This window comes from Falco biarmicus, chromosome 8, assembly GCF_023638135.1.
Source record: "Falco biarmicus isolate bFalBia1 chromosome 8, bFalBia1.pri, whole genome shotgun sequence".
NCBI classification, from domain to species: Eukaryota; Metazoa; Chordata; class Aves; order Falconiformes; family Falconidae; genus Falco; species Falco biarmicus.
In genome coordinates, this window is record NC_079295.1 from 37,595,975 (window position 1) to 37,619,075 (window position 23,101).

A 23,101-nucleotide genomic window follows, 5' to 3' on the forward strand; every position below is an offset into this window, starting at 1 on the left:
CGCTCTTTCAGATCCTCTTCATCGCCTGAGCTCATTAGGGAGCAGCTAGAGGAGGGGGCAAGGGGAAATCAGTAATGTGGAAGGTGCCCATCACAAGCAGGTATTGAGTCGGTATTGGGAAGACAGTGACCTTCTGAGCCAGGAATACTTGTTTCAGTACAAATAACAGACTATTGCTGTTACGAGTGAACATTATTTAAAACATGAGGAGGTATTAAGAGCTGCATTACTTCTGTATCGCTTTTATCATCAGTGGGTCTGAAGCTCCACTAAGTTAGCGTGGTACCAGGGGCCACCCCATGCAACAGTCTCTGAAAAAAAATAGTCTGAGATGGTATTTTTCATTTATAGGTAGTTGGGTATTTCTGTCAGTTCTCTCCTCATTTCACTGCATCTTGAAAAGAGAAAATAATTATTCCCATATATGGGTAAAATGCCCTAAAATTGTTTTTTTATAATGAATGATTGCTGCCTGCTAAAATGCATAGCAAACCTAAATCACCATCAAAAATGTCAAAGAAAACCCAGCTCCTCTTCCCTGGCATAATTCTACTTTCCCATAACATCAATAACCTGAGCGAGGTCTTTGCCAAGTCCTTCATGCTACTCCAGCGCAGAAACTAGTTTCTTGGCAGAGATTGAAGTCCCAAGGGAAAAATGAGCTGCATACCACCCAGGGGCAATGAGATCCTGGGGGTCTCGTGTCTGGTCCATCACTGCCGCGTGGCTTTGCGGGATGAAAGCTGTAGACTCTGGGTGATTTCTAGCAGCATCACTTTCTACCAGCTCTTTCTGGTACAGAGTACCAGTCAGTGAAGGTGCGTACCATCATTTATCACCTCCAAACCTGGATAGAATAATGAAATCCTTTAGTAATATTTTTGTAAATTTGAATTTCTTTCTGAGATTGATTTCATTAAGAATTTCAGTTTCAAATTACTAATTGAAATACTCTAAAAATTATTTTTTTCAGTCTGGGAATAGAGCGCTGATTTGTTTCACTAATTGCAAGCCACAAGTTTGGAATGCTCCGTAATGAGATATTTCACAAACAATCTTTGTTTCAATTAACTTCAGGGAGGGGGGAAAATACAAAATTGTTGTAACTAAGGCACACGTCTGTAAAAATTAAATGTGTTCCTCAGATGTACTTGGGAAGATAGAAGGATACATTTGTTGAATAAATTGTTCTCAGTAGCCAAGTTCAGGTTTGGCCTGTTGCTCAGTGTATTATGACAACAAAAAGTGAAAATGCAGCCAGGCATTAATTTTTGCTCTTTTTTTTTTTTTTTTTTTGACATATATATATATATATATATATATATTTCTGTATTGGTTTTGCTATCATCAATGTTTAAGAGGCATTTGGACAAAGCCTGCAGGGATGAACCAGCTGCAGTGGTTTGAGTCTGGCCATGCCGGAGAGGGGTTGGGGTGCTGCACCCCTCTTGCATGAAGAGCTGTGGCAGCCCAAAATGTGAAAGGCCCAATTTTAAGGTGATGGCTTGAGGAGGGAGAGCAAACCCTCACCCACATCACATGGGCAATTCACAGGGTGCAGCCGTGGGGGAGCGCATCCCACCCACCCGAGGCTGCTGTACCTGCCAAGGCTACCTCAAAGGCATGGTGAGGGTGGGGGCTGCGAAGACATGGACCCCTTCACCTGCGGCAGAGAGGTCCCCCAGGGCACCCCGCTTTGCAAGGGCTTCAGCTCATGAGCAGCAGGAGCAAGGAGGTGGCTGTGGCCTTGCAGCTAGCCCCTTTCCCCCCCAGGAGGATGTCAGCACCTGTGGCCACGTGTGTGTGCATGCAAAGCTTTGGAAATTTCCATTTTAATAAAGGCAACCTTGGAGGAGCGTGAGCAATAACCTGTCTGCTCTTTGGCACTGACAGTTAGGTTGTCCTGCAAAATGAGATTTTGTTACCCCAGCACAGCAATCTTGTTATCAACTCCAGCTTACATCAGCGTGCTTTATTAGAAGACAGCAGAACTAATTCTTTAGACATTAAGCAACATCTAGCTTCTGCTTTTATCAGGCTGGCTGAGTGTGATTAAATCAAATCCAGAGGTAAGCCCAATAAACTCCTGGATCTCTGGGCTCAGATATTTGGTCCACCCACAGATGCTCTGAAGTCTGGTGACAGGATAGAAATTAGGTCTTCCCTGCCCAGCCTTTCCCACTCTTGCTGCCTCTTGAAAATCCAGTTTCCTACATCTGACCCATTGTACTTTGGGCTCTCAGGTTTTATTAAGGCAGGGGGATCCATCCCCTGCCTGTTCCCAAGCTCATGTTGCTCAGCTGTGACTCCACGCTTGAATCCCTGCTCCAAAGGGATGGATCTTCACCCCAGTGGGGGCTGCTACAGCTGTGCACGTGATGGATGGTCTATTCCGGCACTCCCATCCCTTCCAAGATAAAATCAGCATCACACAGCTGTCATCATGTGTAACCAGCAGCCAGTCCCAATATCCTGCTTGCACCCAGCTTTTTTGTCAACTTAGATTGCACTTTCATCCCTGAAGGCATCAATTGATTAAGCAGTTATCACAGCTCTTCTATATCTTCAGTGGAGAAATTTATGCTGCTATTCCCACTTCTACCATGGGACTGACGAGGCTGTTGGAGCTTATGGATCAGCACAACGTACAGGAAACCCCACGTTACTGCTGGACATGGCTGGTGGCCACCCCGGGGAGCATGTGCCAGGGCATGTTCCCCTGCGCCTTTCCTCCTTCAGCAAGGGCTGTCTCCCTGCAGCGCTTGCAGCATCCCTGAGAGAAAAAATGGTAGTGATTCATTTGGCCCAAGACTGTAACATTTAATTCCTTTCTCCTCCTTCCCAGAGTATAAATCTCCAGCCAAAACCCTTGCAGATTTACTCCAGAGAAGGAAATAATCTGCAGATGCTGACTTTTCCCAGCTCTTGCCTCACCTAAGGGGCCAGTGACAACTACTTGGGTCCTTGCCAGGTTTCTGGGTGGACTCGTCTTACTCACAGCTTTGTGTTTTAATATTATCCCACAACACTGTTGGCCAAGTATCTACAGAGCTGTGAATTGTCCCCTGAGCTGTCATGACAGAGAGATGTTTAATGCACAATAGCTATTATTTCCCAAATATTGATGCCCTCAAGGCTTGTGGGATCTCCTTTCAATAACTCAGCCTCCTGCCATCTAGGACAGTGCTGTATATAAGAGGACGTATGGTAAAATGGCACAGGAGGTGATTTTTCTTTTCTAAGCATTGATATTAAACAGTGTAAAACCACATTAATGAAGAAAGACCATAGATCTGCCTGGGGGCAATGTACAAGCTTCTCTGCAGGATTTCATTTTGCAGAATGATGCCAGCCCTTGGCCTGGCTCCTGCTCTTCCCTGCTGGCTCGTAGCCTCTGGCTCAGTGCAGCCCTGCCCTGGGCACAGGTGCATCTGCAGGGCATCATACAGACACCGTTGGGAAGGGACGGGGCTGGGGGCAAGGGAAGTGAGGTCCAGGTGGTGGTGCAGCATCCCCTCTCCCAATTTACCCTGCACCATGGTAGCACTGAGCCCACGTCAGAGTGAAACGACTGGGATTTGGCTTAAAGCTCACAGAATATGTCTCCAGGGGAAATTAAAGAAGCAAATTAACAGCAGCATCTTTTATTTTCATAAAGCACTTAAAAGCACCAGATGCATATAATCTGTATTTTTGGCTCTCTAAACTTAGGCTTTCATTTTAAATGGCAACTGGCGCTTGGAAAATTCATATTTAGTGGGTGGCACAGGGAGAAAAGCATGGACCAGATGCACTGAGTTTATTTTCTTTTGACCAACTTGCACAGCTCTGGTGATGCCAATTAATCTGGATTTCCAGAACTGCAGAGAAAACCAGGAAAACAGAAACCACCACTGACCTTGCTATTCAGCTATGTTTGAACAGGAGTGCTTATCGCTGGTATGGAGCCAGGACAGGGCTTTGCACAGCATTGCACGGCCACCGCTGCAGCAGGGCTTGCACCCACAGCCCATGTGAGAGCCATTGCTGCAGAACCAGCATTTGCTGGGACACTGCAAGCCAAGAGGAGCTGGCTCAATTCATAGCTGTCTGACAGAGTAGCTGGGGTTTCATTTTCCTTAAAATGCCTCTTGAAGTCGTGATTGTCAATTTCAAATGGAAAAACAGTTGTGGGTCTGCTCATCCCTCCTGCATGGCTTTGGCATTGCTGTTTGCCAAGGGTCTTTGTCTTTGGATATCCTTCCTTCAAAGTCGTTTGGAAATGGTGCTGTGTATGGAGAGAGAAGAAAATGCAGCGGTTATTGCCTTCCCACACCCTCATTGTTCTAGCTGAACAAGTTTAAATGTTGATATGAAATCTTTCTTTCCATAAACTTTCAACTAAACTTCCAACTACAGCCATTCTTCCTGTAACTGTGCTTTGAAAGCTTTATTATTAACATTACTGGTATTCTTTTACATGACTTTTGTAATGTGAACAGTTAATTTCTCCATCTATGTCCAGAAGGAAAACGTCTTCATTTAACTCAAAAAAATTCCTTCTCACTAAACATGAAGGAACAATGAATAATTTGAGGCACACACAGAGCAAATATTTTATTAACGCTCCGAACACCAAAACACAGTGTGATAGCAGACCTGGGTCAATGTTTTTTTCGCTCTTGTGTTCCCTGGGATAAAACTTCTCCAAACAGGGCTGTGGAGGGTGCACGCAGCTCAGAAAATGCTTCCCACTGCTTCAGCCCTGGAAAGTAAGGGATAAGCAAAATCTCAGCTGCTGGCAAGAAAACCAGCTAAAAAGCAAGGTAATCTGTAATGGTAGGCTTCTATGGGCAAACTGTAAATGATCCCGCACGTCACCACGTGCCACACACTGAGACAACTATTTCCAATTTGTCAAGAGCTGCATTTCTTCTATACCAGTGGCAGGGCTTTATTTTTCATCCGGAGTCTTAATTAACACATCGATAGAGCTCTGTGTTTAAACGCTCCCGGGGCACTGGTGGCCGTGCCAGGTGTGTCCCGGGGGATGGCTGGGGGATGGCTGGTGGGCACCATGCGGAAGGCACCGGGTGGATGTGGCAGGCAGGGTTTGAACTGCCCGCTCTGCCTCTGCAGGCAGCCGCCACCGCACGAGGCTAGGATGGTGCTCGCTCCTTTTTCAGGCAGCAAAACCTCCTCCATGCTGCCACGTCGCAGCCCCGGGGGTGGGACAGCAGCAGCTGCCGGGAAGGTGGCCGGCCGGGAGCGTGTCCCAAGCACCGCAGTGGCATCGCGCCGTGGGAGCCCACGACCCCGAGAGACACAGCCTGCGCGCGTGTAAGTATGGCTGCGGCGAGGCGAGCACAAGCTTCACAGATCGCATTCAACTCCTGCGAGAGGGATCCGTGTTTTGCTGGTGTTCAGCAACAAGGCGTAATCCTCTGCTAATCAGCCCAAGCTCCGGCTGCAAATACTTGACGGCTGAGGGCAGGGTCACTTTGTTCTCTGGCTTCCTGGGGAAGGTTTAAAGGGTTTTGCAGGGAGCATAAAGCAGGTTTAATTCTGCTGGCGCTGGTGTAAACCAGGGTTGGAACAAGTAACCGCAGTGTAAACACTGAGTCTGGTTTTGCAACTCCTCAATCTTTTTAGGGAGCTACATATAAATCTGGATTATGGCTGAAGGGAAGATGTGCAAGAGAACATTATTATCCAAAAGTTTCTATCAGCCTGATCCAGAAAAAAATCCTTTTCTTCCTTTTCTTTACTCATTTTTAAAGTTAACTGGCTGCCGTTCAAACAGCAAAAACCATCAGGAAATAAATAGAGCACATTCAAACAGGCAAAATCGTAATGAAATAAATGAGACAAATTCCGTGAACTGCACCTAACATGAAAATGAATCTCAGCTGCTCATTAGAGACTGCTGAGCAGGGGACGTGGGCAAATTAAATCATGGGAAGCAGAGGGAGGCATAGAAAAAAGGTTGATTATCTAAATCTCCTCTTATTAACTGCAAAATATTTTTTCAAGATTGAAGACGGTAAAATTTGTTAGTGGCAAGTAGCAAAGCCTCTATGCACTTAAAGTAAAAAGCGAGGAGCTGGGCAGAGCAGAGGAATGGGTAAACAGGGCATATACCGACCGCTTTATCTTCAGGGTGGGTTAGCAGCGAGGAATTCTCACCTGACATACATCCAGGTGTTTGCTTCCTTATGCTCTCTGGCAAAATACATCCTTGCTTTCCCGAGGTTAATTGGGATTTTGCCGTATGGGCAAAGAGGGGGCCATGGGTCGGAGGCTGAGGCGCAGCAGCGGAGCCGGTGGGTGGCGTGGGCAGCGTGCTGCCTGTGGGCGAGTGGTGGGTGATGCCTGGGCCATCGCCCCCCACCTGACAGAGTCAATCCAGCTGTGGTTTGTTGGTCTGTCTGATGCACGGGCCAGGTCACCTGTCTTATCTAACGCACCAGGCTTGCTGAAGCAGGCGGTGGGGGGGAAAGCTTTGCGGCTGGGGAGGTTGTCACCTTCCTGTGCCACTCTGACCGGTCTCGTGGGCATCTGAGATCCAGCAAAGTTTTTAAAGCTCTGCCATCTGTTTGTTACCAGGCCTTTTTCATCATTGCTTTTTAACATACTCATTTTTGCTGTTTTTTCCCTTGAAAGCACTTTGCTGTCTGAGAGGGTGGGGAACGGGGAGCATGCCAAAAGCCAGGTATGCCTCGGTGGTGGTATGGGTGGAATATCATACCGTGGCTCCTGCTTCAGAGGTCACCACTGCTCTTCAGGACTTCCCCAAGTACAGCAATGAGCAGGCATTGCTAATTGATCTAATGGCTCTTGTAGCAGCATGCACTGGAGAAGGTGCACTGCTTCCAACCTTCACTGTTCATCTTCCTGCAGGAGCCTTTGGGACATGTGGAGATGTGGCTCATGGGCTGCAAACCCGAAGCATGTCACAACCTGGACGTTGGCATGAGCAGCAAAGGAAAGCTGGCAAAGCTAAGCATTTTATGCTACGGTCGAAGAGGGGGCAGGAGGAGGAGCTGAGGAACTGCAGCTGCTCAGCATGAAGGCTGTCCCTAGAAATCATCCTTCAAGAAGGAGTGAGAGCCAGGAAGAGAATAAGACAATGGCCAGGCAATGTGGAGATGTCAGGGAGAAACTGTGCCAAACCCACCTTTCTGCCGGCGGTGTAGCAGCCCAGCTGTACAGGGGAGAAGGAGGTGTTCCTGTACAGGGGCTTTAGGGCTGCACCATCTTCTGTGACATTCTCATAAACAAGGGAGGAAGACGTGGCCTTGATGAGACAGCTATTGGGTGGGTGGGAAAATGGTTGCACAGTTAGTCAGGAAAATGATCAGCAGTTCAGTGCCAGAAAGGGAGGTAATGGCGAGTAGGAACCGGAGCCCACTGCTCTTCTGTGTCTCTGTTCGTGATTTGGAGGAGAGACAGGACAGTTGCTATTTGATCTGCAGCTCAGAGGGACTTGAGCACAACAGAGGGCAGAATTACAGTCCAAAGGGACAACACTAGTCTGGAAAAAGTCCATGGTTTCTATTTCAGTGGTCAGGCTGGTAAGTGAAGGCAAGGGGCAGGGGGGTCCCGGTGGGGTGAGGAAAGCTGTCCAGGCTGCGCTGGGAGCCAGGGGATGTCTGTGCGTGGGAGGCTTTCACCCTTGGCTGCTGTGCTTCAACAACAACAGGGCTTGGCTGGAGACAGTCCAAAGGCAGCGATAAAAATAACAAGAGGTGGCTGGGCTATAACCTCTGCTGGAAAGCCAGAGGAGATGGGTTAAGAGACGCTGGGGAGATATGGTGCAGTACTTAAGCACAGGACTTGTGAGGAGGAGAAGGGTTCCTCTTTCTCCTTGCCAGTTATGACAAGACATGGTGGACTTAAGCTGTGGTTTAAGAGGGGATGAGCACATCTTTGTGCACTTTCCAGGGTACAGCCCAACATTTCCCGATAGCACACCCTGCCTCCCCCGGCTCCCGACTGTATAAGCTGGGTTTAGCACAACATCCATTCCTGTAGCTCACATGACTTTCCTGAATTAAGTACTTAGCCCGTGGGAATCACACCATTATCTTCAGAGAAACTAGAAAAATAAAGAGTGCATTATAAGGTTTTTATTGTTTTCACCCTACCGTCAACATTCCCTTTAAGAACATCAAAAGATTAAAAAAGCAGATAGAGACATCTGCCAGCATCTCTGGAGATGTGTGCTGCACTTTCTTCTAATCCAGACCAAGTCTTTGGAGCCTCTCCATGCCTTCAAGAAATAGGGGAATTTTTCTTTTATTTAAGAACTGTCTAAAGACCCTTTTACTGGGTTTTAACAAAGCCCTGTGTCAGCACAGTTAAAAAGTGTTGGCATTTCCTCTGCGCAGATTAAAGATGACATATCACCCTTTGCTGCTCAAACCTGATTTACAGCTTCTATTGCAAAATTGCATAATACTTTTTTAAGTGCTCTAAGGCGCAGTGGCAGGGGCGAGGACACAGAGCAAAGTCTGGGCGCATGCTGGTTTGTACCTCTGCAGCATTTGCTATTCCTTCTCTAGGTCTGAAAGAAAAGCTGCAGGGAGCCACCTTCCCCTCCAGCACCCTTCTGCCCCCCAGCATGGCATCACCCATGAGGAGCCTGTGCACCGACCCTGCCAGATACCTCCAGTCTTTCCGTCTCTTCCTCACGAATTCAACCGAGCACCAGTGCATGCATGGCTTCATACAGAGGCAGCTGCCCGCCGTGATAGCAAGGTAACATGGAGGTGGCCACATGGGGCTGAAGGACAACCCTGGGCATGGGCCCACGGCGGTGACGGGCTCGGCTGAGCTGGGGGGGCTGCCTGCAAAAGACAGATTGCTGCTCCCCGCCGGCCGTCCCATCTGTGGGGCTCTGATAGGGCTTGGCTGGAGTTTTGTTTGTACACGCAGCTGAGCGGCTGCTCTTTGGGCTGGAGCCTGCCTAGCAGCGGGGAGATAAGGCTGGATTCTTTCCTTGCATGCAAATACAGCTTACCCTGAATCAACCCTAAAATAGAGCAACAGATATTATATTCTAACATTAGATTTGGCTGAAAACATCTTTTCAAAAGTAGTTTTTTTCAGGTAATATTTAGGCCCTCTCTGCTATGTCTAAATAATGCTCCTGCTTTGCTGGTGCGTGGGTTTTGATGGAGCCCTCGCTTTGCGGGCTGGCTCGGGCAGCAGGCAGCTGGCATCAAATCCTGCCTGCGGGGAGGCCCTTCTCTGGGCTTGGAGGTTTATGGCTCTGCCAAGACCTTGCTAAGGGATTTTAAGCATGTTACACTCTTCCCTCTTCCTTCCCGTTTTGCAAAATGTAAAACTTCTACAAATAATTGCTCAGCTGCTGTGGTCCTCGAAGCACAGACACAGAGAAGACATGTACCTGCTTCTGCTTGTATGCACATGTAATGAAAGCAGAACTCCCCTGCAAATTGCCATATTAACGGGAAATTGGGAATCTCCAAAGAGCAGAGTTCTGAACCTGGTCCCTCCTGCCAGCTCACCGGCACACCTGTACATGTGCAGGTTGCATTTGATTTTGTTCTGCAGATTGTAGTCTTCATGGGATCTCCAGTGCTTCGCGCAATGCATGTAACCCTCTCTACCGGGAAGCTCTCCTAAAACACAGAAATAATGTTTTTCAGTATTGGAAACGGGAAGTCTACAATCAATATTCTGAGCGTTGGTGGTGGAGCAGGTATGCTATGGACTTCAATATCAATGTGCTTTTACCTTTTTTTTCAAGAATAGAGGATTAAAATTTGCAGAAAGGAGCCAAGTGGGAAACAAGTCTTCTCTTGAAAAGCTCCGGGGGACAGATGGTGTTAGCTGGTGTGTGGCCACATTGCCTAAAAACAGCTTGTGCCTCCTCACCCTGATACTTGCATGTCCTCCACGAGAAACCTTCTTCTGCACCATTGCTCCTCAAGGATAGGGAAAGGCTTGACCTGCCCCATAGTGTTTCTATGCCAAAAAAAAGTGCCATAATCTCTTAGATTCCTCAGATTATTAAATTTTTACTGGCATTGAAATTATTTTCCCCTGTAACTATTTACTGAGGTGATAACTCCTCACCATCGCTGCCTCCTGCCTTGGCTGACTTCTGTTTTGCCTGTACCCTCCGGGATCTACCCTCCCCCACAGCACTGGAGCTGAATGTAAGCTCCAGAAGAAATCCAAAGAGATCAGAAAGAGTGTCTTATCTGAAGTTCACTGGGTGGAAAAACAATACCAATAACATCGAGTGGATGCTTTTCATTAAGTTCTTCCTTAAGTTCCCCCATAATTAAAGTCTATGAATTTTCTAATTCTGCTCTGCCCATTAAGTCATCAAACTTAAATTCTCTATGAACAGTTAATTCAGTTTGAATGCTTTAGTCATACTATCTCCAAAGACTAATCTCAGCCTTGTCAATCTCTCCTAATAAGTAAAAATAATTGTATGTAAATGGTGGGTATTATTTATAAAACAGGCAGTGTGACAGAGCAGGAACATCGCTTTCCAAACAAAGAAAACCATTCTTCTGCTCCCAAAAATGTTGGTTTTGACAGGAACGCTTTAGGCAGGTGAGGTACAACTCCCTAACCAGGGATGCTCCAGCTTAGCATGATGGACATTCAATAGCATGCAGGCAAAGCTCATTTTGTGATGCAAAACCCCCCAAATTACCAGACCCTTGCTGCTTTCTGCCTTGTTCAGGTCGTGGGTCCTCGGGTGGTCAGGAGGGAGCAGCTTCCCAAATCCCCAGCTAACCCTGGCTGGTGTCGGAGGGCAGTGATGGAGCTGCTGCCCTGGCCTCACCTGCCCCTGCGCTTCGCAGGGAGAGAGCACGGAAGGGAGGTGTTTCTTTTCCACTTTCCCACCTCGAGAGACAAGCAAACCATTTAATGTAGCATCATATCCCATTACACACGCCCATATACAGTGCCTTTCTTCGCCTACAGCCTCTGCCTTATTAAGTTCACACTCCAGCGCGCAGCACTCTGTACCTTTAAAAACCATAAAAGTCATCAACACTGCTATAAAGTAGCAACTGTGCTATAAACTATCCCGTTACGTAAAACGTTTAATTAGAAACTTAATGGTGAACATAGTGGTAGCCTTTAAAAGGTAATTGTGTTGGAGAGTTTAAATAATTCGGATAGCCTAATTGCCAAATTGTTGATAATGCAAGCTGCCACAGATTTGACTGTAAAATGCCTCAGGACACTTGTTTGCATATAAAAGAGCTAACTGAAGTCAATTAAGGCTGTGGATTAAATTATGAATCAAAAGGGGTGTTTTTTCTGGTTAAAAGCAATACAAGGGTGGTTTGGCCACAGAAGAGTGGAAAGGAATATATTAACCTATCTGCATATGGAAATGCAAAATTAAAATTATTTTTTTATTAGGACCTGCACACCTTTTCCAAGGGCTAATCCATTTTACAGGAAGTTGGTAAAGCAACCAAAAATCAAAATATTGCAGTAGCTCATTACAAAACCTGTGTTCCCAAATTTTACCACGGCAGCCTGTGGATGACTGGCTTTGCTCTGATTTTTCAGCAGAATACAGGGTTTGCAGTGACAGCAAAGCTGCATCTATTTATCTTACTTCAGAAATTCAATTTCCCTCCCTCAAGGAACATGCTTGCACAGATGCCATGTAAATTTTGGTGTTATCAGTTGATTTAAGAAAGACACGTAAGTCTGAAAAAATTGAACTCTTCCTCACTTTTTATGTTAAATTCTCAGGGCTTAAATGAGCCAGTGAGACCTGGGCTGGGGTGCCTGATTTTGACCCGAGGTGATGTGTGGTGGAGCCAGGAGCAGGCAGAGATCTCCTTGTAGTCAAAGGGACCTTCCTGGGGGAGGACCTGGTGTGCTGGGTTGAGCTCTGGGGAACACATTATGGCTATTTAATCCCCAATATTTTCCTTTTGTACCTCACATCTTCTGTGTAAGTGAGCTAACACTAAAGTGGCAGGAGCCCAGGGGCACTGAAAATCATGAGGGTGGGCAGAGGCTGTGCAAATACCATGGGGGCCATCCCTGCACGGTCCCTCAGCAAGGGCCTGTCTGGCTGTCAGGGTTTGCTGGATGATCTTCCATTCAGTACAGATTTTTTTGTTAATTTGCAGGGATTTTTATGATATGGTATTATAAAAGTTCAATATTTGTTGGTAACATGACCCCTGGCTCTATATTATTTGCCACCAATACCCTCTGTCTCACTCTTTCTACCATAATTTATTCTTCTGTTATTTTTTTTCCACCTAAAATTTATTCAAGCACAACAGGCAGACATGAGCCTTAAGAAAGCTAAGCAAGCCAGCGTGATGCTGTCCCTGGACACGTGTCTCAGCAGGAGCATCAGCTCCTTGAGCTTCCTCTATTGTGGATGGGGAAAGGTGACCAAGAGCAATGGCAGCTCATTTTAAATTTTGAAATGTTGGATCTATTGGTACTTCCCACAGTAAAATAATTGTATCTGGCCTGAACAATGTCCAGAGAGAACTACTCCTCCCCAAAAAAAGTACAGTCAGCTCTGGGGTGTTCTGTAAACAGGGGTTAGATAAATACAAATGGTATGTGTAGTATTCGTCATACTTATGGAACAAGTCACAGGACACTTAAAGACAAACAGATATAAAGGTTGTTTCTGATTCCAGTGTAAACACATACTCTTTTCTCCCTCACCCACATGCCCTGGTAACCAGTGAGGTGCTTGGCTAACAATGCTATTACTGATCCTAAGAAATCCTGTCAGGTCCACTGGTGACGGGACCGTCAGAACTGGTGCTGTCAGAGCCACTGAGGATCCTCCCCAGCAGGTTAGCCCATGTCCACAAAACATGAGCTCAGGCCATGCATGACTGTGTCTGGTTTTCCCTTGGCACTGATGGTGGTAGTCAGAGAGGAGGAATGAGGATAGCTGGGACTGGTATTTATATTTTTCTGAAACCCTAGAGCTAAATCTTCAGGGACAATCTGCTAAGAATACAAAGCAGCTACATGTGCCTGTGTGGTTTGTTTTCCATACCTGAATGGCAGGCATAGGTCTTCAAGACTGGGGATGTGATGGTGGTGGAGGTAACACTTGCCTGAGCTTTGCTTTCACCTTGTGTTTCCTGTCTCCCGCTTCCCTAGGTGAGATCGACCTGCTGGTCCTCTCAAAAGTACAAGCCAGATATCCAGGGGTCCCCATCAACAATGACGTGATAGAGCCGAGTGCTGACCAAATCTGCAAGTACAAAGGTATTTTTACTTTAAATAAATTGAATTTACATTCAGTATGCTAAATGCATTAAAAAGAGTTGAACACTGCATGACCCCACATTCAAATGCTTTTTTGTCAGAACTGGCTCTTAAAAGTTAAAAAAACTCACTGTTTTATGCTTTTTTTGCCATCACTGCTCTTCAACAATCTTCAGTCTCATTGCAAAGAACTCTGTGTGGCAAACACTTGGGCTGGACAGACTTTAAAAGCTAAGCAAGGTGGGAACTGATGAATGATTTTATGGGAATAGAGTAAAATCCCCACATTTCAGAAAGTTCTTCCTCCTTCAACTTGCACTGAATCAGGATCTTCCTCAACATCAAAGGGAAAATTCTCCCTCGTGGTAATTCTCGCATATCTTAAAAATCGTTTCCAAATAACAAATTGCTAAACCTCATGGTGTTGCACTAAATTAGTTACCATCCTTTGAATTAGAAAACATGGAAAGGAAAACAAGATGGATAGAAAAGATGTCGTTAGAGCTTGTTTCCTTCCACCAGCCCAAAGGTCTGAGCACCACCGATGAAGGAAAGCCAAGCATTTTCCAGGGAGGATTGAATGTTAGGCAGGAGTGCTTCAGGCAAATTGCCCTACAAATCGAGCATTAAATATCAATCCACAGTTTGATTATCACTGGATTAACACCTACCAGGCTTTACCTTAGCAGGTCATTATGGTCTTGTAGGGAGATGACACCAGCTACAGCGCCGCAGGCGGTGAGCAGTACCTTGCCAGAAAGCAGCTGCTGGATGGATGGACGTGGCAGTAATGAATGAACCTCCTCAGCAGCCTGTGCTGCTGGAAATGCTCCCAACTAGTAAATACCAGGCTGTAAAACTACACTGTAAATTTCCAACTCTCGCTCTTGCTTAAGTCCTTAAAGAAGCATTCCCAGTATGGAACAACTGGTGGAAGTCAAAGGGGAAAAAACCCAATATGGTAACAATCCCTTTCTCCCTGTAGTGGGGGAGTTTGATGTCTCTGGAGGTACCAAAGGCTTCCACGAAACGCATCATTTTTTTTCTATCTGCCTCTGTATCACATGGAACTGATCTTTGAAAAGATGGCTTGTGCAAAATCCCAGGAACTTTTACATCGCTCCAGACTGAGATACTAAAGGATGGGCAACAGAGCATCTGCTCTGTTGATAAGACAGTTCTGGCACTTGCCCATAGCATTTCTGTGCTGTCTGGGCAGTGGACCACAGGTGTGTGGGGCTGGATTTGCGCTGAATTTTCCTAGTGGTCCTACCACCTACCACCACTGGCAGTCCTAGCCTACTTCCGTGAGTTTCTTTCCAGAAGAAAGTCAAAGAAAATACGAGACGTTGTCCTTATTTTAAGTTTTATGCTAAACCAGAAATGAAATATTAATCTGAATTTCTTTCTTTAAACTTTCTTATTTGGTAATTAATCATGTCCCCAGTAGGTATCATTAATTAGGTTTCTCAGCCCTAAGAATTTCCAGGGAGAATTGGAAACATTATCTGCGCCTCCAAGGATTCAGTAGTTATGCTTTCTGCCTAACCAGATACTTTCTCCTTGGGAAGGAGAAGCCAAGCTCACAAGAGAAACTTCATACTGGGATGTGCAGTGATGACAAGCTGAGGTTTCTCTTAGGTTGCATCACACAACAGAGGAACTCCTCAAAGCCCTGTGGCCAGGCTGTGCCTTTCCCTCTTTTCTGGTCCGTGTCCAGGTGAAGTTCCTTGGTGACCGTGGCTGGGGTGCTGGTGACCCCACAAGCTGGGTTGAACCCAGGAGAAAGTTCAGGAAAACTTTTCAAAATGGTTAGTGTGGTACATTTTGGCTTCAGATGAACCTTTGGGCAGAAACTTCCCACAATCAGGATGAGTTTGCCCTTTCTGAAATTTTGACTTTAAAAGCTCACCCTGGGAAGCAATTCACTTTTCTTTCTAATGCCTCCTCACCGACTCTCTAGCAATTGAATTGAACCAGATTGCACCAGATTATTTGTGATGGTGATATGAACTGCTGCTGGATGAAGCCTGAGTTTAAAACGGCAAATTAAATCTGAACCACAAGCGCTGGGGCCAGTGACTGATAACTGGAAGCGAACAGAATAACAGCAACAGCATCCGAAAGGGGTGGCCCATTTGCAGCCATAACAGAGAGGAGATAAGCGCTGATGGAGCATTTCTCATCTGTCTGATGGGGATATGTCCTAATCAGAGCCCAAAAGGAGAAACATTTTGATTAGTGGTGTAAAGGCGCTGGTCTTAGCAAATCATGTTGTTTTGAACATGTGTTCTGTAGCTAAGGCTCAGTCTGCCTTTGGGCCATTGAAGTTTTAAATTTATGTTAACTCCAGCGAAGCACAGGAATCGCATCAGGGTTAGCTTTGTCCTGGGGCAATCCCGAGCGCCAGGCAGGAGTGCAGTGATATGAGCTCCATATGCCAGCAGATGGACATTAGTATTCCAGCATCCCCTAAATTATGAAATTATCTCTCGGTTTTGCTGCTATAAAAGGCAAAGAAATGCAGTGATGAGCCAGGCCCTTGGTATAACTTATTCCTTGAATCCACTTCTCCAGCTTTCTGCTTTGCTCAGTTGCTGGGTGTGCATTGTATCAAGGTCTGAAAGCACACCATGTGTCACTCTTTATACTAGTCTTTGCTTTAAAACACCATTATCCCTTTCACCTGAAGCAGTTGGCTGAAAGGGTGGGATTTTGAAAAATTATTTGAACACTTCAGAAGCCAAATGTCCAGAAATGGCTCCTTGCCCAGGGAGCAAAGCTCCTTCCCTTTCCCACCATCCCTGTGACACATTTCCAGAGTGAGCCATTTGCTTTCTCTTTCTCGAGCTTTTAATTGTGCTTCTCTCTAAAATAAAACCCCCTTTGATCCATCCTCGAGCCCTGTATTTACTTATTCAGTCTCTGGGGTATCCTTTGCCATGGCCTGGCTTCTGCTCAGCTACGTGGGTCTTGCACGGTACCTAAATGAAGGGTCCATCAGCTCTTCTTGCATTTGCCATCAAATGTGCCCCTTGTGGTCTCCTAACTGGTTATCCCAGCCAACACCTTTTAATTCAGCTTGAGCCAGTCATGAGGAAGAGTTTCTTTCTTTTTTTTTTAATGAGGTAAAGACTAGAAGAGCCCAAATGAGGGTGCAAAGGCAAAAGCATCAGACCCTCTTAAGACTTCATCCTACAAAGACCTTTCTCACATACGGGCTCAAGGTTTTAAATATTCCACTGCTGTGTTCTACTGGCACCAAAACTCTCTACCTAAATATGAGTTTTGGATGTATCAAAGCTCAGAATGGAAATTGGTCCTGTATTTCCAATTGAGATATCACTGTCCTGCCTTCTGTGTTTCAGAGCGTGTGGCTGAGACATCAAACCTTGAGAACGTAAAGTTTACTTGGCATGTGGAGACAGCTTATGAATATGAAAGTCGAATGAATGCAGAGAAGAAGTCTAAAAAATGGGACTTCATTCACATGGTCCAGGTAAAAGTCTCTGCAAAGTAAATGTTGTCAAAGACTTGGCTGTTAAAAGTATGCATGAAGTATGTGACCTCATTATCCACTCTAGGGGGAAGAAAGGTGAGTTTATTTCCCTGTAATTTAAAGTACTTAAGGGTAAATGAACTGCAAAAATGAAAGATGGGTTACAGCAAAGCAACTTTGAGCACAGTAGTCCTATTAACCAGGCTGTGGGTGGCAGTCAACTAAAAATACATTTCAACTAGTGTTTTCAAAGCTCCTTGTCCTCTCCATGAAATTGCCTTTTTATTTCCAAGTTTATGAAAGCCATTACAAGCCACCTTCACTGCTAAGAAAGGCAAATCTCTTCATCCCAGATGAGTGAATGAACATGAGCTTGGTCCCAGGACAGCCAGGAGCAGGCAAGGCAGTGACAGCCCCCAGCGTGCAGTGTGAGCCTGCTGCCCGCTGCTGCGCTAACGTGTCTCGTGGTCCTGCTGCTTTTCTGTCCAAAGTTGCCCCCATTGCATTTCTTTTACCTAGTGGTACCAGTTATAATATCCACTTGGACAGTATTGTGTCTCCGTAAGCATCTCCGCTCTTTCCAGATGCTGTATTACGTGAAAGATGTCCCAGCGACTATCCGGTACTTCCACAGCCTCCTGGAAGCACAGGCGAAGCTCCTCATTATCCTGGTGTCAGGTGAGAGCTGCCCCACCACCATTACACCACATGGCAAGAGCCATGAGGACCTTTGGGATTCCTGTGAGTTCAACACAGGCCAGCTAGAAACCAATGCACGTTTTAATTTACAACACCCTTTATCACCGACAGAGGTGCACTGAGTAACAAATGGTGCCCGCTGATCTACGCCCACTGAACTCTGCACACCACCTATATCTGTGCAGCTCTGTGCTTCAGACTGTAAAGCCGAAGGCTCTGTGGGCCAGCAAACCCGTGCCATGGGCACAAAATGTCTTTTCTCACCTTTTGCCCTTCCCCATCCTATAGCCTGGCCAGTGATGGATGGCAGCAGAGAGCCCTCCAGCAGGCGAGAGGCTCCATCCCACAGCTCTCGCTTGCAAGAGCTCCTTCAGCCTCTGCTATTTTCTGTGAAAGGCTTTTCAGGCTGGGCACCTCATTATCTCACTCCCAGAGACTAATGGCATTAAGCAAACAGCTACAACAGGACTCGGCTGTGCCATACAGCAGGTGTTAGAGCACATATGGTTCATTTTCTTCTCAAACTGCCCATTTCCTTAATATCATCGTTTTGGGTGGAAAAGAGCGTTCTTAGTCTGTTCTTAGGCTCTGTGGCCAAACCAGTGGGAAAATGTGGGAGCGGAGTAAACAACAGCCTTTTAACACTGTGGGCAAGATATGCTAGAGGTAGTGCCATGGTGAGGTCTAGTTTGACTCTAGAAAGCCTTTACCTTGCCACATAAGCCACGGAAATTTTAGTTGTGCAAACAGTTGCATCTCATAGTTTTGTCAAGGATGTTGTTACTTGTTCAGAGGTTTAAGCTTAATTTTTTATTGGATTTGGATATGTCTGCGAACTGTAATGTGTTTGATGAAGTTCCTTTTTTGTGTTCATGAAGCGTCCACCGTGAAGTGACACTTCTCTGACCTGAATTTATTCAAACTATTTTTCTCCAAAGAGTTTTTGGTTTAAAGTGTTTTCAAGCAGTTCACTGCAAGAAATCTGTATTTTAAATGATCTGATTGTAGATGATTTAGAAGAACTGTTCCTGTTCTTTGGCTGAACCAGAATAGATCATAATACCAGACTATTGCTGATTACCTGCGTATAGTTAATTGAAACACTTTTCCAGTTGCTCAGCCTGTCCCTTTGGATATTCGTGAAATATGAATACAGGGAGGAACATGTGTCTATTCAAAATAAATGTGATTAAAAACTTGAATTCATCAAAAGTATTTGAAATCCTCTCTGGGCCAGGTGAGGCTGTGTTTTCTGAGGGAGCAAAAAGGAGCAGAAATTGTTGGGGCCAGCAAGAAAATAGGAGAGAGGAGCAGGGCTCAGAACAGCAGAGAGGAAAAGATGAGGAAAACCTTGGGGGAAAGAAGAGTATCAAGAGAGGGGAAGGGGAATTGCTCTGAAAATGAGCACTGAAGCAAAAAGAGGTACTGAAATATAAGCAGAACAAAGGTAATTTCAAAAAACAAAGGTAATGTCATCTCCAACACAAACACATTAGGATGTGTTAATTAAAAACCAGTCTGGGAGTAGGATTGGTGGGAGAGGGCTTGGTCAGCTGGCGAAGGCTGCAGTCCCTCCTGCCCCGGCCCCGCCGGGAGAGCAGGCAAGTTGCAAGAGCTATGCGGTGTTATTTTTAACATATTTAAAAAATCTGTTTACATCGCCTTGAAAACAAAAGTAGTGCCATATGCTGAGCCTATTGAGAGCTATTATAATAATGCTGCGTTCAGGTAGTGTATAATTGCTCGGCTCAGAGATGGCACTGAGTCACACAACACTGACACCAGCAAATTTTCTGCAATTAGTGCTCTGCATTCAATTTCCACCAGGTGAAAGAAAATATTGTAGCCCCTCTTCTAAACTCCAAACTGTTTATTTGACTATAAATAACTGTTTGCAGATAAAGCATTTGCAAAACCGACGAGCAACTGGTTTTAGTAGTTATGGAGATTTATAGTCATAACTCTCAAGAGCTGCTCATTAGGCTCAGAGTTATTTTCATCCCATCCAGTCATTCTGGGTGACCCTTTTAAAGTGATTTATAGCAGAAATGCTGAATCAGAGATCCAGGCTGAGAGAAAATAAAGATGTGAAGACATACTGGGGGGAGGGTTCACCTTACCCAGCTGGTTTTCTTTGTAAAGGGTCCCTTGAGAAGAGGTGCATGAGCAAGTGTGGGCTTGGCACGGGCTCAGTTCTGGCGGTGATTGCGGTGCTACAGGAGCCTTTTCCTTCCTCATGCTTCACCTTTGCACACCCACACAGTATGCAGCCAAAACGTCCTTCTGGCACGGCTGCGGCAGTCTGCTTGGGGTGAGGGGCAGCCCTCTCGGTGTCCATGCCCAACAGCATGTGATGGGAGCCAAGGCTAAAGGCTGGGAGGATGGTGCAGCTTCATCCTGAGCTCTGTCCATCTCGCCCTTTTCTCCATCACACATCCAGCTGCATAGACAATGTGATGAGAGTTTTGTACCCTACGTATTTCACGTAGCAGAGAGATTGTTTACTGGTACTAAGTAATTCAATGAAGCTCGTGTGTAGCTCAACCACAGGGTAACTACGTGAAGGAATAGTAGAGGACTTGGTCTTCCCAACAGGCAGCTGAAATCTAGGGAATAGTTTAAATCAAGAAGATGGCACCGAATAGCTAGTGCTCAGCATGTGGACACAGGAAAGATGTCCCTGTGAGATACTGCCTATGTGCACGAGGCAGAGGGGTGCAGCGTGTTGGGAGTGGAAGAAGGGAGGATTGGGTGCACTGAGCTGCTCTGGCCTCAGCTGGGGGCTTGGTGGGAGGTGCTGGAGCTCCAGGGTAGGTATGTCCATCTCCTCCTGCAGCCCCAATCCCAAGGCACAGAAGCAGGGAGGCAGATGTCTCCACCACATGTCCCAGCTCTGGAGAGATCCCACTCACAATGAGGACAACTACTGAAAAAACGGATGATCAAAAATTTCTTCAAAGAGTGTTTTTCCTTATTCCTGAGCATTTTTCTTGTGGTTTATCTCTCAGAAACCAGTGGCTGGGAAAATCTGTGGAAGAAGTATGGGTCTTCCTTGCCTTTAGATGATCTCTGCTCTTACGTTTCTTCTGCTGACATCAAAAGGATACTGGATTCAGCTGGGCTGAAGTACCAGGTCCATGAGCTCCCATCCTCCATGGACATAACGAGCTGCTTTGTTGAAGGGAACAAGGATGGGGAGCTGTTGCTGGATTTCCTGACGGAAACTTGTGAGTTTTCAAAAACTGCTCCTCCTGAACTAAAGCGTCAAGTAATGGAGGAGTTAAGAAAGCCTGAATGCAGCGAAGAAAGAGATGGGAAGGTGCTTTTTAATAACAACCTGAGTGTCATAGTGATTGAGCCATGAGTTAACCTCTCCTTGCCTCTTGATCCAAAGCAAATAGCCAGATACGAACTGTTAAAAGCTGAAATACATTTTCCAATATTTTGTACGTGGCTCAGTTAACTTCAGTACTGACATATAATTTTTGGAACCTGTTAAGAAATCAATGTTAATGTCTTTTGTTACAAGTAAACTTTAATATCCAATTAATTCTGCACTAATTATGAATGTGTAACTCACTAAGCAGTTAATTTTGCTTTATCATATGGATGTTGTATAACAGATGTAACTTGCACCAGCCGCTCAGGCCCTGCAGAAACCTGACCGTTTCCTAAGAAATAATCATGAACTGTACATGGTTTCAGTGTCTTCATTTAAAAACTTTCTATGGACCAAATAAAAAAAATTACAACTTCTCAGTGCAGCTGGCAAGAGTAGAGGCTCAGAATGACTGACTGGGTGGGATTTCTTGAGCTTGTGACTTCAAGATCTCACACCTCCAGTTACTGTGAAAGTGGCCTCACACCTTCAGCACGTGCGATGGTTGCTTGCTCCTGCCTCTGCAGCCAGCTCCATCTAATGGAACTGATTCCCTTTTCCTGTATTTTTACTTTGTTTTTATGAGGTTGCATCTGCAGAGTGATTTCTGTACCAGGTCCACGCTGGCACTGCAAGAGGGAAGCAGCTGAGAATGGTTGAGGTGCAGCAGTGGTAATGACCATCCCGGAGAGGTAGATTTCACCAGCGAGCCCTGACCCAAAGCCTTTGCTCGGAACCAGCTACTGCTGTCGCTTTGGCCTTTTTGCTATTTTCATTTAGCCACACAAACCTGCTGGCCACAGCCTTTCTCTAGCCTGGCAGCAAGGGCCATGCATAGCTTGTGAGCTGTGTAACAATGAAGAAGCGAAAAGAAATTCTGATGCCAAACTCACAGGTTTCAGTGGGATTTGTTTCATTTTCAATAGAGTCATGTCAGGTAAAACTGTTCAATATATAGTATACGATGTTCAGCAGGAAGATTCTTTACCTCCTCGGTCCCTTCTCCATGCGGAGTTGTCTCTGCTCTTGTAGTTGATGCATTTGTTTTGCGAAATGATTTTACAGCTTTAAGAAGTGTTGCGCTCTCTGCAAGGCACAATGCATAGTGGGATACAATAGGGTTGCTTGAATGAATTTAATAGTCTGAATGCTCAGTTTATCCCATGAGACAGGTGAGGTTTATGCCATTGAAATAATCTGACTCAGTGTTGAAAGGGCTTACTTTAGGTAATACTTCAGCTGTGAGCAATTGTATTTTATTTTTGCATATATATTTCTGATACAATATATATTATTAATAATTTTAAGTGATTTACAAGAAACTATATGGGGTGTTAATAGCTGGTTTATGTTCATTTTAGGGTGAATTATTTGAAACACAGACTTGTCTTGGTGATCAAATATTGATTCCAGTGTATTTTAGAATGTTTCTATGGTATTTCTCAGTGTTGAATGGGACAAAATCTATTGCTGCTTTTACACAGTGCTATGTACAGATTCCTGCATTAGAAGACCCCAGTGTATCTGTAAGCAGCTACAGTGACAAGCAGGAAAGAAAGAAAAACTCTCATTAGGACAGATTGCTCCATGCATTTCTAATGGGAAACAAATTAAAGTTACAATTATTTTTGCAGCTCTTTTGTGCTGTCAGTGGCCTCTTATAAATGGTGCTTGCGAAGGGGTTGACCGCTGAATATTGCCACATCAACCCTGTCAGGGATGACGTACCTTTGGGAGCCACAGAAATGCTAGAACAAAAAATACCCCAAAACCCAACAACAAAACCCAGCAACAAGATGCACGTGCAGGTCCTGTTCCTTTTGGGTTTAGCAAAGGTAAAAAAAAAAAAAAAAAAAAGAAAAAAGAAAAAGAAAAAAGCTTTTTAGAGTTTTTAGGCAAGGTTTGTTCTGAAACTGTGCAAGACAGCAGGAAAGACAAGGAACAGCAGAGATGGTCTGGAGAGAAGAATAGGAAGAAATGACCATACACACACAAACAGGACATTCACGGTGGATGCATGTATGAGCCCCTTCCCCTCTTTAATTGGAAAGGGAGAGGCTGGGGAGAGGGAGTGCCTGCTGGGTGCGTGGCATTGCACGGGGTCTCATTTAAAAGCTAAATTCACTGAGGGAAAAGGCACTTTTACCCCAGGCTGGAGAAGAAAACTCCTTATCTAAAAGCAGACACGCCAGAGCAGTCCTCTGCCACTAGTTTTGCTTCTGAGGAGAATTTCATTAAAAAACTGGGGGGAAAAAAAGATACAGCAAGCTCCATTCTGT

General features: G+C 45.4%; 1 protein-coding gene and 1 long non-coding RNA gene across 5 annotated transcripts; one reads left to right on the forward strand and one right to left on the reverse strand.

Moving 5' to 3' along the window:
* Positions 1 to 1,868: 1,868 nt before the first annotated feature.
* Positions 1,869 to 7,274, reverse strand: LOC130154125 (uncharacterized). Its single transcript, XR_008823609.1, has 4 exons — positions 7,157 to 7,274; positions 4,639 to 4,744; positions 3,899 to 4,267; positions 1,869 to 2,773 (listed from the first exon to the last, which is right to left on the reverse strand). It is a non-coding gene; the product is annotated as an uncharacterized LOC130154125 (long non-coding RNA).
* HNMT (histamine N-methyltransferase) lies at positions 5,177 to 21,207 on the forward strand. 4 transcript variants are annotated; one of them, XM_056349902.1, is made up of 8 exons: positions 5,187 to 5,319; positions 6,880 to 6,962; positions 8,542 to 8,739; positions 9,654 to 9,706; positions 13,138 to 13,245; positions 16,614 to 16,744; positions 17,329 to 17,422; positions 20,452 to 21,207. In XM_056349902.1, the coding sequence occupies exons 2-8, from the start codon at positions 6,901 to 6,903 to the stop codon at positions 20,805 to 20,807; spliced, it is 1,002 nt and encodes a 333-aa protein (XP_056205877.1). In that variant the 5' UTR covers positions 5,187 to 5,319; positions 6,880 to 6,900; the 3' UTR covers positions 20,808 to 21,207. The 4 variants fall into 4 exon arrangements, with proteins under 4 accessions (XP_056205881.1, XP_056205877.1, XP_056205879.1 ...); XM_056349906.1 differs by lacking the exon at positions 6,880 to 6,962 and having other exon boundaries at positions 5,177 to 5,319; positions 8,544 to 8,739; XM_056349904.1 differs by lacking the exon at positions 5,187 to 5,319 and having other exon boundaries at positions 6,946 to 7,082; positions 8,544 to 8,739.
* The last annotated feature ends 1,894 nt before the right edge of the window (positions 21,208 to 23,101 follow it).

What these genes read in the sequence shown, in the direction of transcription:
- HNMT (XM_056349902.1), top strand. Translation starts at nt 6,901, where the DNA reads ATGTGGCTCATGGGCTGCAAACCCGAAGCATGTCACAACCTGGACGTT. An exon ending in GACGTTGGCATGAGCAGCAA is followed by an intron (nt 6,963 to 8,541) that starts AGGAAAGCTGGC and finishes TATTCCTTCTCT; the next exon opens with AGGTCTGAAAGAAAAGCTGC. An exon ending in GAGCGTTGGTGGTGGAGCAG is followed by an intron (nt 9,707 to 13,137) that starts GTATGCTATGGA and finishes CCGCTTCCCTAG; the next exon opens with GTGAGATCGACCTGCTGGTC.